The sequence below is a fragment of the Macaca thibetana genome, chromosome 3 (assembly GCF_024542745.1).
Source record: "Macaca thibetana thibetana isolate TM-01 chromosome 3, ASM2454274v1, whole genome shotgun sequence".
NCBI classification, from domain to species: domain Eukaryota; kingdom Metazoa; phylum Chordata; class Mammalia; order Primates; family Cercopithecidae; genus Macaca; species Macaca thibetana.
This window is the reverse complement of record NC_065580.1, coordinates 102,033,073-102,051,681: the sequence shown is the minus strand read 5'-3', so window position 1 is coordinate 102,051,681 and position 18,609 is coordinate 102,033,073. Positions and strand designations below refer to the sequence as shown.

The following is an 18,609-nucleotide window of genomic DNA, read 5'->3' as shown; positions in this document are numbered from 1 at the left end:
ATTTTATTGTTCCTGAATATTGTGAATGGTATGTTGTTTAAGGAGGCAAGGAACTTGTCTGGAATCAAACTCCAAATGAAAATCTCAGTTCACATCTTTTAGTCTTAACAGATTCTTTAAGTCCTTTCCATGTGTGTTTGGTTCAACAATTGGCTAGAGATTTGAAAAGATTTAATTCCTAGAATTTGAAGATTTTCCTCCTTGGTTCTCTCCTTTTTGTGATTTTCCCCCTTCTCTTTTCAGCTATTATCATTTCCTCAAATTTTATATTCTGATTTTTTTTTTTAACTAGTAAGACTGCTACTTTTTGTTTTATTTTTTTTGAGACAGAGTATCACTCTGTTGCCCAGGCTGGAGTGCAGCTGACACAATCAAGGCTCACCACAACCTCTGCCTCCCAGGTTCAAGCAATTCTCCTGCCTCAGCCTCCAGTAGCTGGAATTACAGGCACCCACCACCATGCCTGGCTAATTTTTGTATTTTTAGTAGAGACAGAGTTTCACCATTTGGCCAGGCTGGTATAGAAATCCTGACCTCTAGTGATCCACTCACCTCAGCCTCCCAAAGTGCTGGAATTACAGGCATGAGCCACTGTACGCGGCCAATACTGCTACTTTCTATTAGAGTTTTAGGACAGTGTCAACTGCAGCCTTCCCTGAAGCTAAAAAGCTTTTAAAAAACAGGACACTCACCCAGTGCCATTCCTTCCTTCTATGTGTTGAAACCCCCTCCACTCTCTGTTCACTTTTGGTCACTCTTCAGTGCCTTTATGTAGGAGTTTTAAAAATATTTTGTCCAGAGTTTATGATTATTCTCTGTGGGAGGGTTGGCTCATTAGGAATTACTTAGCATCAGAAACAGAATCAAGCTTTGTATGTTTTATCTGAAAGGAATCTACTCATTGGAGATGCTTCTCTTACATAGATGCCATGTCCTCATACAACTCACTGAGAATAGTAATTCCTGATGATTTGTCATGTTTCTTTGTAATCATTTTTTAGTGGACATTTATTCTGAATAACTTCTGATTTTTGAACTGCTAAATCTTATAATTTTGCTTGGTTTGATGATTTTATAAGGTGGCAGGGAAGGCATATCTTATCCAAGTTGATAACTAAGTGAGATTCTCTTGGAAATTTTTACCTTATCATGTTAGTATAGTCCTGCAGTAGACTCACCTTTTTAATCCTTAGGTGGGCTCTTTACCTAGAATTGTCTGCAACTTCGTCCACAATAAATCCCACACAAAGTCCTAGTCTTATAGAATATGAATGATAGACTTCTCCTCCTCTTCTTCCTTTTAAATAGCACTATTACATATTTCCTTTTTTCCTTATATTCCCCTGTCATTTAAGTGACATTTTATTTTTAGGGGACTCAGGGAGGATAGTATATTTGTGGCCTTGGGTCCCAATTTTCTATATAAAGTCAATTTGTTCACATTCAATTAGGAAATGCTTAAATATAATCTTTCTGCTACTATGCAGTCTTATTACTGGTTTTTAACACATTTTAAAGGTATTTGAAGAGTTCATCATGTACCTTCACCTATGTGTTTAAAACAACAATTTGCTATCTCCTGATTCTGTGGGCTGGCCAGCTCAGTGTGGCTTTCTCTTGGATTCTCTCATGTAGTTGCATCAGATGGCACCTGGGCTAGAGTCATCTGAAAGTTGGGGCCGGACATCAAAGATGGTATTCACGTGGAGCTCATGCAGCACTGTCCACCAGAGAGTCCACGCGTGGCATCCTCATGTCACTTGGGCTTCGCACAACATACGGGCTGCGTTCCCAGAGGGAATGTTCCAAGAGGAAATATCTCAAGAGCCGGGAAGCAGCTGAGTGAGTGGTGCTGAAACTAGCACAGCATCACTACTGCTATAATATTTTGGTCAAAATAGTCCATGTGCTTTCATCTTTAAAATGAAGTAATTGTTTTATACTTTGAGAAAAAAAATGTGTGTATACAATATCTCAAAGTGATTACACATACAGTTATCACATACACATGATAATTTCCTTTTCCCATTAATTGAACGAATTTTACATATTTATTCTGAGTCTTATGTTTGTTTTGGTTAACAACACTATTTTCGAAAGTAACAAAATCACATTTGCTGTACTATAATTCAGATTTTATCCATTAGGCTCTCCTTCACCTACCTTACTTTGCTCTCTCAATTCGAGATGAAATGTAGATTAGTAATTTTTGTCTAACTTCCCAAATAATTTTTTGGAATGGTTGGGGCGACTTACATGGTATTAATTGACCTCTTAATACAATGTCAAAGAAGGCAATTCCTATTGGCAAGGGGACCTCCAGCTTCATTGAGAAGCATTCAATTAGATGGAAAACAGATGCTTATTTTTGTCTTATAAGCCTCAATGCAGGTTATGTGGTAATTACTTCGAAGAGCAGGATAACAATTTATGTAATCAGCAGGACCCTATAATTACTAATGCATAATTTCTAAACAGCATTTAGCAAAATGAGGCCCATACATACACTTTGTAATGAAAAAGATGTGTTTGACACAGCACTAAATTAAATTTAAAATTTGCATATTTTCTTCCAGGAAATGCATGAGCTTCGTCTGCTGTATTTTGCTGGACTAATTGTGCCTACTTCTAACTGCCTTATAGGGCCATGGAAATGCTGAATCACAGTGACAACTGAATGGGGGAATAAAAACCAGGAATAGAGAAGGGTTTTCCTTCTCTCTTGTTTAGGATGTTAAAGCATCATTCTGAGAGAAAACTTGCAGAGCTACATCTAGGGAACCTCTGTCCACTGAGAGTTTAACATTAAGATTATACAAAATGCAGAATGCAAGGGCTAGCAGAGAACTTAAAATTATCTGCACTTATTTCTTTATTTCAGATGGAAAAACTGAGACCCAGTTAAATGAAACGGTGTGTACACTGTGAAGCAGTTGGTGGAAGGAGTGAAAAAGTACCCGCCTCCCCACAGTCAGGCTCAGTCCCATGAAATTCATTCCACTATGGTAGTCAGATCGTATAGAGTTAGTGTCAGACAAGCCACACATACCATTAGCCCCAGGGATATTGAATGTTTCTGTGGTCTTTTAAAATTTACATGTACATTTGCATTGCCAGTAGTTTTTTGTTTTGTTTTGTTTTGTTTTTTGAGATGGAGTTTTGCTCTTGTTGCCCAGGCTAGAGTGCAGTGGTATGATTTCAGCTCACTGCAACCTCCGTCTCCCGGGTTCAAGCAATTCTCCGGCCTCAGCCTCTCAAATAGCTGGGATTACAGGTGCACACCACTGTGCCAGCTAATTTTTTTGTATTTTTAGTAGAGGTGGGGTTTTGCCATGTTGGCCAGGCTGGCCTTGAACTCCCGACCTCAGGCGATTCCCACGTCTCGGCCTCCAAAGTGCTGAGATTACAGGCATGACCCACCACGCCTGGCCTACCAGTAGGCTTTTAATATCCCAGAAGATGCATGAATGTAGAGTATCTTCTACAGGTAATTTAAACTCTGTACACATTAAGAAATTTAAATACCAGTTATTTACGTTCTGAAAGACCACTAATGAGATCACACACCTTGATGAATTCTTACCTACAGTTCCTGAAGTCATGTCAAGAGGATTACCAGTCTCTTCTTCAAAGCTCTGGACCTAAGATATCAAAATGCATCAATGTCATTAGAAATTTTGTCAAATAAATTCACTTATTTTAATCAATATGTAATGAGACTGGCAACTGATAAGAGGGATAAACATGAGATCCTGAACTGAAATAACTTACAGTCTGCTGGGAGGAGGTAGCGGGGACAAGGTACCCGTGATAAAGATTCAAAGAATTAAAGAAGTTGAGGAAAGGGGAAGATCACGTCTGGATGGGTTGATCAATGCTTCTGGAAGTTGTACATTTGAAAGACATTTAAATAATAATATTTCTATTCTAGATTGTTTTTGCCTTCCAAAGAACTTTAAGTGTATTTGGAGAAAGCTAATTAGGGCTTGATAAATTTATGGAAAGTAATTCAGAAAATTTAGTTGCTATATAATGCTTAGACATTTTTTAAAATTTTAGTTTCCAAATTGCTAGAACAAAATTTATTTTTGAAATTTTTAAAGAAATTAATGAATATTTCTATATTGATGAAAATAAAGTTATCATTAAACAAAATAATGCATATTACTTCTAAAATAGCAATACAGCTAATTATAGAAACATGATACATAGAAAAAGAAGGTAAAAAAAACAGGGTTGGGCTTGATAGCTCATGCCTGTAATCTCAACAATTTGGGAGGTCAAGGTGGGAGAATCACTTGAAGCCAGGTGGTTAAAACCAGCCTGGGCAATATAGTGAGACCCCATCTCTCCAAAAAATAAAAAGAAGATAAGAAAACAGTTACTGTTACTCCAAGAACATTTTGGAGTATTTCTTTGAAAGTTTTCTTTTATATACATTTATTCTGGATATTGTCATGTAGTGAAATTTTTCGCTCAAAAATTTGAAGCAGGAATTTTTATTCCACATCATAAAATTTCTCTGAAAACATATTTAATGACAGGACAAGAGGCTGTTCTCAGGAAGTACATTAGTTTACTTAACAATTCTCCCACTCTTGAAATGTTTTCTAAATTTTGCAATTAGAAATAATGATGAGGTGAATATTCTTGTTCATAAATCTGTATCTACATGTCATATTACTTATTTGGAATTGATATTTGAATACTGAGAGCTGAATCAAAGAACATAAACATTTTAAACACTGTGGTACATATGGCCAAAAATGACTCTAACCCAGGAATAGACTGGAGACCATGAGGATATAATGCAACTGTAATAAGAAAAAATTTTTAATCCCTCTTTTTAATCCTTCATATCTTTTTTTCAAATAAGTTACTTTATACTTGTAATCTATTAGACATACTCTTAGCATTATTTTCACTAGTGTTGGTAACTCAAATCAGTGACTGTCATATGCGTTTTCAAATGTAATAAAAAGTTTTGGCTATGACCATTATCATGGAGAAAAATCCACTTAGGGCAATGTGAAGCACATGTTTGTCTTTTGAAAAAAAAAGGAAAAGCCCCATTCATTTCAAATGAAAGCCATGTGTATTCCTGGGTTATTCCACCTGAGCCAAACTTATTAATTAATACAAAATAAAATAAAGAAATAGTTATAGCTTTTGAAATATTCCCCACCTAATCAAGATGTTGACTGGGATTGTTTAATAATATGATTAATGTTCTCACATGTGACTTCTAGAGAATAGGATGCTTATATGCAAACAGGAGGGAAAGCTAAAAATTATTTCTTATGAATATGAAGAAGCATCCTACCTTGAGTTTACATTGCACAAATTTTACAAGTATCAAATTCACTTAATGTATCTGGGAATTTAAAAAGAGAGGGGCTGACTTAATTTTACTAAGTAAAATTAAACAAAAAAATGTTGATTTTTCCATTAAAAAATCTATGCACAATTTTGTTGAAATTATACTTTTGAGAAGTGAGACAAACATTGCCAAATTCAGCTCTGAGTACAACTTTAGGGAAAGCATCATTGGTTGATCTGGAGGCAAAATTTGGCCAATCGTACTTGAAATTCTGATAGCTAGATATTTAAGTACATTGGCTCTTGTTTTAAATGCCATGAAAATCTGCCAATTTCACACATATTTTTCATTTCTTATAATTGGATTTTAAAATTTGACATTGAAAAATAAATATTAAATCTGGCATTGGTTTCTGTTTAAGATACAATCTACCCAAGCTTCATTTACTCATGCACTGGTATTGAGTGAAACAAGTATTTTTTCCCCAGTGAGAATGTAATATTTTATATGCACTTTTTATTAAAAATGAAATTCAAGTAGTGTGTTTCTTTTTTATCATTTTTAGGACTATCTCTGCCTTACATACACACACAGTCTCTCACACACACAAATCCTAGAACATAAAAACACCAAGATGGCTGTGAAATTTGACAGAATATTTTGTTTTCCTATGAAAGCCATCCTTACATTAAATCAATATTGTCAAATTCTTTGGATGTTTACTCAATTAACAAATATTTACTAAGTACCTACTACGTGCCAAAGAAACATGTGAATTTGCTTTCTTTATTTTGGTGTTGAGTTGTTTCTACTCTCTTCCCAAATATATACTAATATGTAGTATTTTATTGAATAATCGTAAGTTAAAAATTCTTGAAAGTATACCAATCAAGGACTAACATTCTTTTCTTATTTATTTATATAAAATTTATCAAATTTGATAAATTTGATGTTTGTCTATTCCTTTCCTCTGAAATTTCAATGGCATACTAGAAATATTATTTTTCTCTAAATCAGTCTAGTTTGAAGCAGAAGAACCTTCAGGGACAATAGAGTCTGATGAGGCTTGACAATGGGTTGGAGTCTGGTGACACTTTTTGTTTGGATCCTAGCTAATAGCAGGTTGACTTGACATTCTTTTACCTTTTATTTATTTTTTATTTTTATTTTTATTTTTTTGAGACAGAGTTTCACTCTTGTCCAGGCTGGAGTGCAGTGTTGCCATCTCAGCTCACTGCAACCTCCGCTTCCCAGGTTCAAGTGATTCTCCTGCCTCAGCCTCCCGAGTAACTGGAATTACAGGCACCCTCCACCATGCCCACCTAGTTTTTGTTTTTGTATTTTTGGTAGAGATAGGGTTTCACCAGGTTGGCCAGGCTGGTCTCAAATTCCTGACCTTAGGTGATCCACCTGCCTCTGCCTCCCAAACTGTTGGTATTACAGGCGTGAGCCACAGCTCCTGGCCGACTTGACATTCTTTATAGTAATTTAACTATTGGTTTGGTAATTAAATAATCTTTGCAAGATTAAGTTTTAAAAAATTCTTTTTTTAGTGCCTTCTCAGTTTATCCTCAAATCAGGGCATTTGACCAAAGGTATTTCTTTTCCTCTTTTTATTATCGTTATTCATTTTAATGCTACTACTTAAATTCAGTTTAACATTTTAAGGTTCTTTAATTTTTATACAAGGCATATATGTGCACAAACATACATACACATACATAGATATTAGGAACCTTGACATCTACCTATTTTAAAATAATTTTTTATATCTTTGTGGGATGCAGCTATGCCAATAGGCATATTCACCTGACTCCATCCTATTCTTCTTAATCACAATTTTAAATTGTGATTAAGCCTTACTTTCCACAAATTTCTTTATCCTCTCAGCCCCAGGCTGGCTAAGAATGCCTTTACTTGCTCCTGGAATACCCGACAATATGTCTGTGTAGTGATGTAAAGTGTATCAGTAGTGCTGTCTCTGTGCCTACCATCTTATGGTGTCAGTGCCCATCCCTGCCACTTCTCTGTAGCTCCCTTTTCAAGGCAGATTCTGTTACCGTTTCTGTGCCTGGCACATAGAGGGCTCAACAGAGAAGTAAGCCCACTTTGGAATTGGCATGTAAATATCCTGCCCTACTTTTAGATAATTTAGATGAAAGGAGAGAAAAGCTTTGTTCCTCCTTTGTAACGACTTATTTGTAATTATACTAAATAACAGAGTTAACAACAAGTTAACTCCCAATCCTAGCTGCCATTATGAATAGACAGATAAGCAGACATGTATATGTATTTTTTTTGGGGGGGGAAACAACTCTGAGATGTACAAGTGAGAATGTCATCTAAGTGAAGATAAAAACTAGTGTAAATGAATGAAGGTAGGGATGGATGAGCAAAAAACGTGTGTGAAATGAAGGTCAAGCTATGTGAAAATCAATACATCCCAAAGCAAACAAATAAACATCATACTAACACCCTAAAATCAAGACCATACCCAAGTCCATACTGCTTTGTCTGAGGCCCTGTGTTAGGCATTGTGGGGGAAATTATTTCCAACACACATCCCCGGCCCTAAAGGAGCTGAGAGTTTTTTGGGGAGACAGCACTGACACACACTCAATCTCTGACGTAACGAGCTCACACTGCTAAAGCCATGAGAACACAGAGAAGAAGTGGTCAAGGTAAGTTTCACTGAGTGGGAAGTAGTTGAACTGATCCTTGAAGAAGATAAAACATGAAAAGTTAGAGAGTAGATAAAAAGCACACATACAGGTACATAAAACAATTAAGCAAAAGCAAAGTCAGAAATGACCTATGGATTCAACTGTGAGCAAGAAAAAGGAAAGACATTGGAGCAAGCAAAGGCTGGTTTCCTACTAGTTTATTTCCAACAAAAGCAACTAGAATGACTTTAAATCACTAAACTGACTCAGAACACTAAGATGTAATGCTGAGGGATTAAAACATGAAGTGGTGAAATGAAGTCTGGAAAACAAGGGTGCCATAGTGAAGGTTATTTCCCTTAGGAGGTTGGGCACGTTGGTGCAACACTGACCTCTTCCATTTCAAACGAGTCTGGTCCTTTACCCGCAAGACGAGAGAAGCACTTGAGCTTGTCAGTCTGAAATAAGTTCTCCTTCTGAGTTTTGCCCTTGACTGACCCCTCAGACACACAGGAAGGAGCAATCTGCTTGGCTGGCATAGATGAGCAAGGCCATTGCTTGCCCAGAAGATCGTGGGGAGGATAAGGTACCAAATCATCACAGGCTTGGAGAGACTGATGTTCTACTGACAGAGACAAATGATTTTGCTTGTGCTTGATTGAGGTTGCTGCTAGCTCTGCTCCACACTCCCATGGTTTTGTAAAGGGGATAAAAACTTCATCTTTCATCTTGAAGGACTCTGATGCCTCCGGGTAACAATCCCTCCTGATGTTCTGTTTTGAAGCTCTCCTTATAAGTTTACCCATCCTTCTTCGATGCTCTTTGGTGGCACTCACTGAGGTTCTTTGCACACTCTCTCCTCCAGCTTTCTCTTCAGCTCTGTTTGGCAGGATGCTGACATCATTCAGCAAAGATGAGAAGGCATGGGTCACACGGTCCAGGATTTCCAGCTGTCGGAAACGGCCTGCACAACACAGGAAACAAGAAAGTTTTAGACTGGGTCTTTTTGCTGAAACTATTCATGTAGTAAAAACTGAAGACTCAGTTAAAATGAAATTTTCAAGATAGGAAGGACATTAGGCTCTTGAAACTGAAGTTTTTCTCAGTATATGCCATTACTATTATGGAGATGATTTCCCTATGCAATAAGATTTTGCTGTGTTGTGGGGAAAGTGAACAGCTTTTATATTTAGTTGAAGACACATAATTATATAGATTCATATATGCCTATAGTTTTTATGTGTTAGGTATTAAAAACTGTAGGCATTGGTGAATCTGTATACTAACATATATTAAAGAGTGAACCCAGTGCTATCAACATGAGGCTACCTGAATATTCCTCCATGACTCTATGTGATGTATATTCCTACCATCACTTACATCATCCCTATCCAAACTGTCACCTGAGAGTGTGGAAAGATCATGGCATATAGAGTTGGAAGGCCTGGATCCAAATCCCAGGTCAACCATTCACTGGATGTTTGAGCTCAGAATAAAATAACTAAGAGCTAAACAGTGCTAGAGCCATGCCAGGCACATAGTAAATGGCCAGTCTTTTCATCTCTCATGTATTTTTCACATCTGTCATGGTCACTAAAGCAAAACTGTGAAGACACAATGCCATGTAAGTATCAGTTGTTAAAATAATGATTATAAATGAGCAAGACTTAGGAAGGGAATATATTCTCCTCAGTCTTTCCAGAGAAGATAGTCATTAATGTAAAAACCCATTTGCCCTTCAAAACAAACCAGCTCGTCAACTTGTTAAGCCTTTCTGGATGATCTGGGCCATATGCAAGTATAGTATTGACTTAATTAGCATGTGGAAGAGACCTAATGCAGCAGGGCTAAAGTGAGAACATATTGCCAGTTTGAAAAAAAAAAAAAAACATGGAAAATATTTTTGGTATCTCAAGATAATAAAACCATTGTAATACAAATGGAATATTTTGTTTTTATTACCCAGCCTCCTCTTAATCACAGTGATAGCATGTAAGGTTGCATAACTCAGCGAAGGTCAAGGACCACATAGGTAGGCAAGGATGTTGTCTTTTGTTGTGTTTGCACCATCACAGCAATGTCCCTGACTCTCATGAGCCAGTGCCTACCTGTTTCTTTTACCTAAAAGAAGTATTGACTAATCATCCTTCTACTCCAAAAAGAAGTGACAGATTTCTCCCAGAGGACTGTGATATTTTTCCAAGACCTATAGGAACTGTGGGGTTCATATGTTTTAGGATAATTCTGATTACATGAAGCTGTAGTTGAAACTAAATCTCTTTTGTGATCCAGAGGGTACAATTGAATGATAATTCAACTTTTATGATTGCTTTACATCCATCCATGGTGGGTTTTTATATTTAGACTAAGACAAAAACCTACCAATTTAATTGGCTAAGTCAATTCAGAGAACACAATAGTCTGAAGCGTCAGATAAGTGTTTTCTTTTATTTTTGCCTTTGGGTAAATTGAACAACGGACTAATTGATTCTCATTTCCCAAGTTTAAACGTTTGTGTTGACTTTGAATGAGATACAATTTTCCATTCTATCTGCCAACTAGCTTTATTATTGGTTGTTTTATATTTGACCTTCTCTTTTTCCCTGAATCAAAGGTTATGTTGTAGAAATAAGAGTGCACCAGAGATCACAGAATCAGGGACCAACTCCTAATTTCTCTGTAATCCATATCTCAATTTCTTTTGTGAAATATTTACTTCATAGCAGCTCAAATGCTATTCAAATATTGGTAAATGACATTGTTCTCCTGAAATAAAGGAATGATCAAAGAATTTGCATCTCTGTGCTGCTTGCAAGAGGAGATACAAAGAACAACATTAATTGTGTCTAAAAAGTAAAGAAATACTGCATTTCAACACCTTCGGCTTTACATACTCATTTAAAAGAAAATATCATTCCTGAAGTTTGGGACCATTTTACCCATATGAAAATGGGAGAAACAGGAGCTAAAATGAGAACTCCAAGTAAAGTCCCTCTTCCAGATCATTGCTTGAGAAAAACACTTTGTCTTTCATGACTTTCCTCTTAGTGAATTTATTTATTTAAAATAATTTATTTGATAATCAGAATTTTGTCAGTTCCCCCCTCTGGAATTCCTCAAACTCTGTACTATAGACAAGGTCTTCCTCAATGCTTCTCCAAGATGCCTTTTGTATTTATGTGGGAAGGTCTTCCTCAATGCTTCTCCAAGAGGTCTTTTGTATTTAAGTGGTTTTGAAATGCTGCACTGCATCCCATCTAGGAGACTGAAAGTGCACCTTAGCATATTAAATCAATCCTGCAGTAAATAAACCTATTGAGCTGCAAAGCATCTTTCCCCCAAACTGTTTGAGCACAGTACAGACACCCCCAAGAACATCCTTGGTAATGTCCTAGAGAAAAGGATTATACGATTGCATTGATCACCAGCTGAAGAAATATAGCAACATGCCTGATTAACTATAAGGTTTAGACACAGTAAATCAGGAGGCACGGCAGATTAATAACTATCACTTACAGCTCAAGGTATAAACGATAGTGTTCTAAATCTCATAAATGAGGAAATTAGGGTTTCACCTAATCATTCATGGTAATCCTTGTCAGATTCCAGTTTCTCTGCCTCCTGGGTGTGTGGCTATGGTACATATTAGTGCTTCCCACCATTACTACCAGCTTTCCTCCTTCTGGGCAATTGTTAGGGTTGTACATTCCCACTCACTTGGAGTTAGGTGTGGCCATGTGACTTATTTTGGCCAATGAAGTGTGAACAAGACCTGCTGTGTGTAAGTTAGGACCAGAAGATTGAAGAGCTGAGTATCATTTTCCATTTCTACCTTTCCTTATTATTGCAACTAGTGAGGTTCCAGATTAGAGGCCGTATTCCTGAGTGAGGACAACATGGAGCAAATAGATACTCCTTTCTCCTGAACATACACACCAACTCCCACTGGACATATAGGATGACCAAGAAATTCATCTTTTGTGTGTGAAGTCACTGTAATAGAGGGTTTGCGTGCTACTTCACACAATCTCCTCACCTACACTGTGGCCCACCTGCCCACTCATTGCCAATGCTGAGATGCCAATGCCACGGGGACCTCGCTTACCGTACAAGTTGGGGTTCTCAATGTCCATTCGCTGCTTTTGAGCTTCAAGAAAAACACGGATGTTGATCCCTCTGGCTGCTGAGCCACAACCAAGGAATCTGGCTGGGATTTGCGTGCAGATGTCTGGCTCATCGGCACCAAACCCCAGATCCAAGAGAATCTCCACTGGATCTTTCTCCCAAAATTCCAGCCATTCAGGAATGCTGTGGTAAAAATATGAATATCTTTATCCAAAACCAGTTAACCCCACACCATTTTTTTCTGGTCACCTCACCCACCCAATCTCCCAGATGTTGCGTGAAAGAGGATCCTAAATAGACAAATGGTGCATTCACTAGCGTTCCTATATGCTTAAAGGACTGACTGCACCCCCACTCAGGGACCACTTGCCTGTACTTTACATCCAACACTGTGAGTTTACTTAACTGGCTTCCCATTCCACAACAGGCACATGGGAAATTAGATAGGGCAGGGAGACAGCAGGACAGACGCCAGCCAGAGGCAGTGCACTGACAACCACAAAGGAGTGGTCACTGAAGGCAAGAAATGAAACAGAAAAAAAACAAAAACAAACAAACAAAAAACTGTAAACAGTAGACTCAAAGAAGGCTATTTTAAAAGAGCAACAGTCTGCAGCATCCTGAGCAACACAGATCTGTCCAGGATATCACTAAAGAAAGACTATAAGAACTGATGTTTACAAATAATGATTATAAGTCCCTAGGTAGAATTAAAATGTGTTCTGTATGATTTTTATACTTGGCTAAGAAACAAAAAATGCTTTTATCAACTTCATCTAGTCCACTTTGGCACTTTAAATGGTAAACATCAATTAGTTGAAAATTATATTTATAATTTTTACTAAAATTATATATTTAATTTGATTTATATATATAACTATCTAAATTATTTAATTTTATTATAATTATATATATTACAATTCTATATTTAATTGTTCTATTTATAAATATAAATGGTTATATTATGTAAGCCAGTTCACGTCTGAACTTTGCCTAAGTTACTAAGCTAACCCAGGAGACTACAGGAGTCTTTCATGGATTCCATGGGAATCAGACCTTTTGATAAGATTTTACCAGGTTTGCTCAGCACTTTTGTTGAAGTTTTTGTTTGCCTTTTCTTTACGCGCAACACTAATGAGCCTATTTGGGAGAGTTTAGATAATTTTACTTCAGTGACTTCATAATTGAAATCGGATTAACTACTATTCATTTACTTAGCCATTTACACATTCAACAACAGGTAACTATCTCACTGGGGATGCCCACTTACCAGATACAACCAGCATCATGTTCACACTTTTTTTTCCTCTTTAATTATTCTGTATCTCTTTTTTAAAAAACTAACTTATTTATTTTTAATTGATAAATAATAATCGTGTGCATTTATGGAGTACAGTGTGATGTTTCGATCTATGTATATGTTGTAGAAATAGTCAATCGAGCCAATTAAAACACCCACTACCTCACTTGTGGTGAGCACATCTGAAGTAATATTCTTTTAGCATTTTTGAAATACACAATAAGTTAATATTAACTGTGGTCACCATGCAGTACAATTGATTACTGAAACTTATAATGTGAAGTGGAGATGGCTCCATTTGGATATCTTAATCATGGGATTAACAGGGGAATCAGGTATGCCAATCACTTGATTACACTGACACAGACACCTGAATATAAAAGAGGTTCAAGAAAGAAAAAAGTTCTGGTGAGAAATCTAAAGTTGCATGAAAGATTTAATCTGTTATCATATTGACTTCACTGTACAAATGTTTATCCTACCCATTTATACATATATTTATTGAATATCTGTCATGTTCTAGGTTCTGTGCTAGGTACACATGGCACAAAAATGAACATAGTTCCTGCTTTCCAAAGGCTTCAGTCTCTTGACCAAGAATATAAGTATCAATTGGTCATTAAACATATTTTCATATCATCATGAAAATATCATTAACTTTTTAGGTAACATTTAATGGTGGAAGAAATTAGATGTACTGACTTTGTTAAAAAAATTTTAATAGTACACATAATGCTCTCACTCCCCTCAGCTATTACCACCACAAGTCCTGACCCTCTTCCAGTTAAACCCATGTGTATCCTTCCAGACATTTTCCTATGCAGTTACATACATGTTTTACGGTTTTCACTTGTTTGCTTTATGTATTGTAACATACTGTATGTACCTTCCTGCATCTTGCTTTTTTTAATCTTAAAAAAATATGGCATATAGATCTTTCTAAGCCAGTATGTGTATGTCTACCTATTCTTTTTATCACTATATGGAATTCTGTAAAATGAACTGGCCAATCATTTATTTGTCCATTTCCCCACTGACAGATATTTAGTCTGTTTCCAATTTTACTAACTCTTTTATATTGTTATTGCAAGATGAGGTTTGAAAATCTTTTATTCATTCTCTCATCCATTCATTCAACAAGTACCTATTTATAATTTCATGAAATCCATTGTTGCACAGAATGATTTCTCTGGATGAAAAGCACCTGGAAATTACATACCTTTGTGGTACACTTGCAGTAGAATAGCAAGAGTTGAAACTGGTCCCTCTGGATAGGGTGGGAGTTTCTGAAAACTGATGCAAAGATCTACAGTTGGGAAAATACCAACAATCAGATGTATTGATTTAGATAGTCTCCTGGGAGGTCATTGTGAATCTTTTCCTTCCAGAGCAAACATTTGCATTTCCTCTTAGTCTCTAGTAATCCCATAATGGCCACACCTTTGCAGAAGAGAGCTTGCAGTGGAGGAGCTGCTGCTGTTTTCAAGAGTGTTGTATTGCAGAAGATGTGAGAATTTAAGCGTTAGGTGCCCGCTAGTACTCATTATGAAGGTGACAGAATGTCTCACTTTTGACAGATGGCATATCATTGGGGAACCTTTCAGGAACACAGCTTTGCTAGGCACCAACTTTCAGGAAGAAGTTAAAATTATATGCTGAAAGAAGTACAGCCAGCCGTCACTGAAGTGACTCTACATTAATTCTCATACTAGTGAAGGATTTCATATCGCATGGCTAACACTCTGTAAGTGCTATCTCCAGTGCTCCTGTAGCCATCCATATGCATTTCTAACAAACTCCTTTACTATGGAAAAAAAATGAACATCACTATCCAATAGGCCTGCTTTGCAGATCATTTGAAAGTGCTTCCAAAGAGAGTGGAATCCTGTCATAATATAGTTCAGTTTTATATACATAACTCAGCTATACCATGGATCACATCTAGCCCCATCAAATATAATAGCCAGTTGGCATATATCTAGAATTTATTAAAAATACAACGCAGATATCAATGTTTCCGAGAAGAACTACTTGGGTTGCTGACTTTGTTCTAGCTACATTTGCTAAGAATAGCTGGGCCAGGCACGGTGGCCACACCTGTAATCCCAGCACTTTGGGAGGCCGAGGTGGGTGGATCACGAGGTCAGGAGTTCAAGACCAGCCTGGCCAAGATGGTAAAACCCCATCTCTACTAAAAATACAAAAATTAGTCAGGCATGGTGGTGGGTGCCTGTAATCCCAGCTACTTGGGAGGCTGAGGCAGGGAATTGCTTGAACCCGGGAGGCGGAGATTGCAGTGAGCCGAGATCGCGCCACTGCACTCTAGCCTGGGCGACAGAGAGCGACTCTGTCTCAAAAAAAAAAAAAAAAAAAAAGAATGCCCTTTACTTGATTCCATTCTGTAAAGTTGAGAAAGCGTGTTTTTCTGGATAATAAAAACTCTGGTGTTAACAGACAGTTGAGCTCCTTGAGCCTCAAGGAGAGGCAGAAGATACCCTTTCACTTACTGCCCCACCTCAGTTTTCATTAGGCCTGCCATAATTTCTTTTTCCTTCTTTGTTTGAGGGCCACACTTTATTTTGTAAGGTGCAGCAGAGCAACCCAGAAGCAGCCTGCCCTTGGATCCAAGGAGAACCAACATAGGGTCACTGTTGTAATAAAGCTTGGAAACATGAGTTGGTCACAGAACCTGGCTCTCATTTTCCTCTTCAACAAAACGAGAGTTGCCTGAGAGATTTCTGTGGTCTCTTATAGCTCTATGATTCTATGAGTAGCAAAAACAACCAATCCTGCAAGGAGAAAAATCTATGACAAATAGCATCTTAGGTGTGAATTGGTAGCAGCAGGGGGATGCAGTACTGCAGATTTGGTTTACAACTAGTTGGAATTATCCTGAAAATGCAAGGGTGTACAAAAGCACAGGAAGCAGAGTTCCTAACCTGAAAGAGCTCATAGTGTATTCTAGTGGTTTGTAAAAGAGTGTGGCTGAAAAAGTCATCTGAAGAACATGCACAAATACAGATTTCTGGATCCTACCTCCAAATGATCTGGTTCAGTAGGTCTAGGGTGGGGACTGGGAATTTGCATTTTGATGAAGTTCCCCCATAATGTTAATGCTGGTGTTCTGGGCACCACACTTGAGACCTAGTGTTTTCTCCAATGAAGAGACTCTCACTGCTTTCTACCTAACATTGGAAATTGTATATATTATTGTCCAGTAAATAGAATAATAATCAATTACTTCAGCAAAATGAAAATATTGAATGTAACTGTTTTATAAACAGGTCCTTGTGAACAGTTGCAGTACAGTAGAATGTCATTTATGCATATGTTCTAATTAAATTTCCCCCCACATCAACATTTGTTGATTTAATTTGCTCACAATTTTATGATTTTTAAAGAACCTCTATGTCTTTCAAAACTGATGTAAACATTCTAGGCACTTGCGACTAAACCAGTGAACTTTCACGAGATCCCAAGAGCCATGACAATATTAAGAAAACTTCCCTGCTTCTATTTTATTCAGCAAAGGTGTGGCGTAAAATATTGGCATGAAGTAACACTGATTCTGCTACCTACCTCATGTAGTCTTTCACAGTCATTTGAACCATCCCTTGTTCACACAAAGAAACTGCAACAACAACAAAAAGTAGAGGGGAACTTTATTTTGTTTTATCTTGTGGAAGATTTTCTCAACCCCAAATGAAACCAAGGTAGAATTGAATTTCCATATCCAAGGTTATATAGGCATGAAATACAAGGCATCTCTGTAGTGAATAGACAGAATGAAATCAATGACCACATTGTATGACAAACACGTGAAGAAATGTACTGGCTCAATGGAGAGGGAAGTCAGTGCTAAATGGAGTATTTAGCAAAGGTTTAATGGAGGAAGTGGTACTTGTCTTGGATTTTTAATAATGGGAGAATTTGATGGCTGGAAAAGAGGCATTGCCCTTAAAAGAGGTATCACCCTTAAAGAGAAAAAATGTCTATAGCAAGTGCAAAGCAGAGTGCTAGGAGTAGTCTGATTAGCTCATAGGGCATTTCGGGATGCTCTCTCATGGTACAGGAAGTTGTGAAGCAAGTGTGGGGACAGGCAAAAAATAATACACAAAGGGCCCAGCATGTATTAAGCATATTCCCTTCATTTGTATCATCGAATCCTTCCAATAGCCTTATAATTAGAACCTATCCTCATTTTTCAGATTAGAAACTGAGATTCACAGAAGTTTAGTAATGAGCCCATGGTCATACAGTCCAGTAGTGCATCTAGGAATTTATTCTTACCTTTATTATTGATTGCAGCAATAACATTGACTATTTATTTAGTACTAACTTAGTGCGAGGCAATGTGCTAAGCATATTACACTCACAATCTCTTGTAATTCTCACAGCAAATCCCTGAAATAGATATTATTGATCTCCACTTAACACAGAGGAAAACTGAGGCTGAGAGAGAGTAAAAAATTTCTCATGGCTAGTAGGATGCTGCAACTTATTTTAGCTTGTTGTTGTTGTTTCTGTAACACCACACTGCCAACAGAGCATTTTATAGCTTATTTGAAAGACAGAAAGAGGAGTCTATATGTATGTATCAGGACATGAAAACCACAAAAGGTTTTTGAGCAAACAAGTAAATGTGAGAAAGATGATGCTGAATGTTCATTTGCCTGATAGTGGTGCTGAAGACAGAATAGAGGAAATAAATATTGGTTATCAGAGAGGCTTATTCAGGAGACTTTGCAAGATTCAGACCCTGTATCATGATATAACATGTAGCTGACACCTGCAGAAGAAAATGCTTAGAATATGGGCAAATTCCTCAGAAAGTTCACCAGTGTTCTTATTTCTGCTTACTTGTTGCTCTCCTGGGTGCAAATGTGTGACATGTGTGAAACTGGGAAGTGTTGCCATGCTGTATTTCTATGAGAACATAAAGATTTTTACCATAAGAAAGATAATAGAGGTTAGGAGAAATTTTGGAAAAGCAATCCTGAATGATTTAAACATATGAAATGATACTGAAGAGAATAAAGGGCTAGGGTTCTTGTCTGAGTAGAGGGTCTATGAATAGACCACAAGTATCTGTGAATTTGTCTCTAAATGCCAAGTTTTGGGGGTGGAGATAAGAATACCCATCGTTTTCAGAAGATTTTCAAAAGGCTTAGTGACCCTGTTAAATGGAAAAAGAAGATTGG

General features: G+C 37.2%; 3 protein-coding genes across 3 annotated transcripts in view; 2 read left to right on the top strand and 1 right to left on the bottom strand.

Moving 5' to 3' along the window:
• Positions 1 to 18,609, top strand: part of GGCT (gamma-glutamylcyclotransferase) — a 1,150,694-nt gene that overhangs the window by 63,392 nt on the left and 1,068,693 nt on the right. The gene's annotated exons all lie outside the window — the stretch shown is intronic.
• Positions 1 to 18,609, top strand: part of NEUROD6 (neuronal differentiation 6) — a 779,410-nt gene that overhangs the window by 520,931 nt on the left and 239,870 nt on the right. The window lies entirely within an intron of this gene.
• The window catches only part of ITPRID1 (ITPR interacting domain containing 1), a 105,772-nt gene that overhangs the window by 55,912 nt on the left and 31,251 nt on the right, over positions 1 to 18,609 (bottom strand). Inside the window, exons 5-9 of the mRNA XM_050783263.1 lie at positions 16,988 to 17,039; positions 14,628 to 14,714; positions 12,089 to 12,291; positions 8,376 to 8,947; positions 3,584 to 3,641 (exon numbers count right to left, since the gene is read on the bottom strand). Coding sequence (XP_050639220.1) covers positions 3,584 to 3,641; positions 8,376 to 8,947; positions 12,089 to 12,291; positions 14,628 to 14,714; positions 16,988 to 17,039 — 972 coding nt within the window. The remainder of the gene's footprint in view (positions 1 to 3,583; positions 3,642 to 8,375; positions 8,948 to 12,088; positions 12,292 to 14,627; positions 14,715 to 16,987; positions 17,040 to 18,609) is intronic.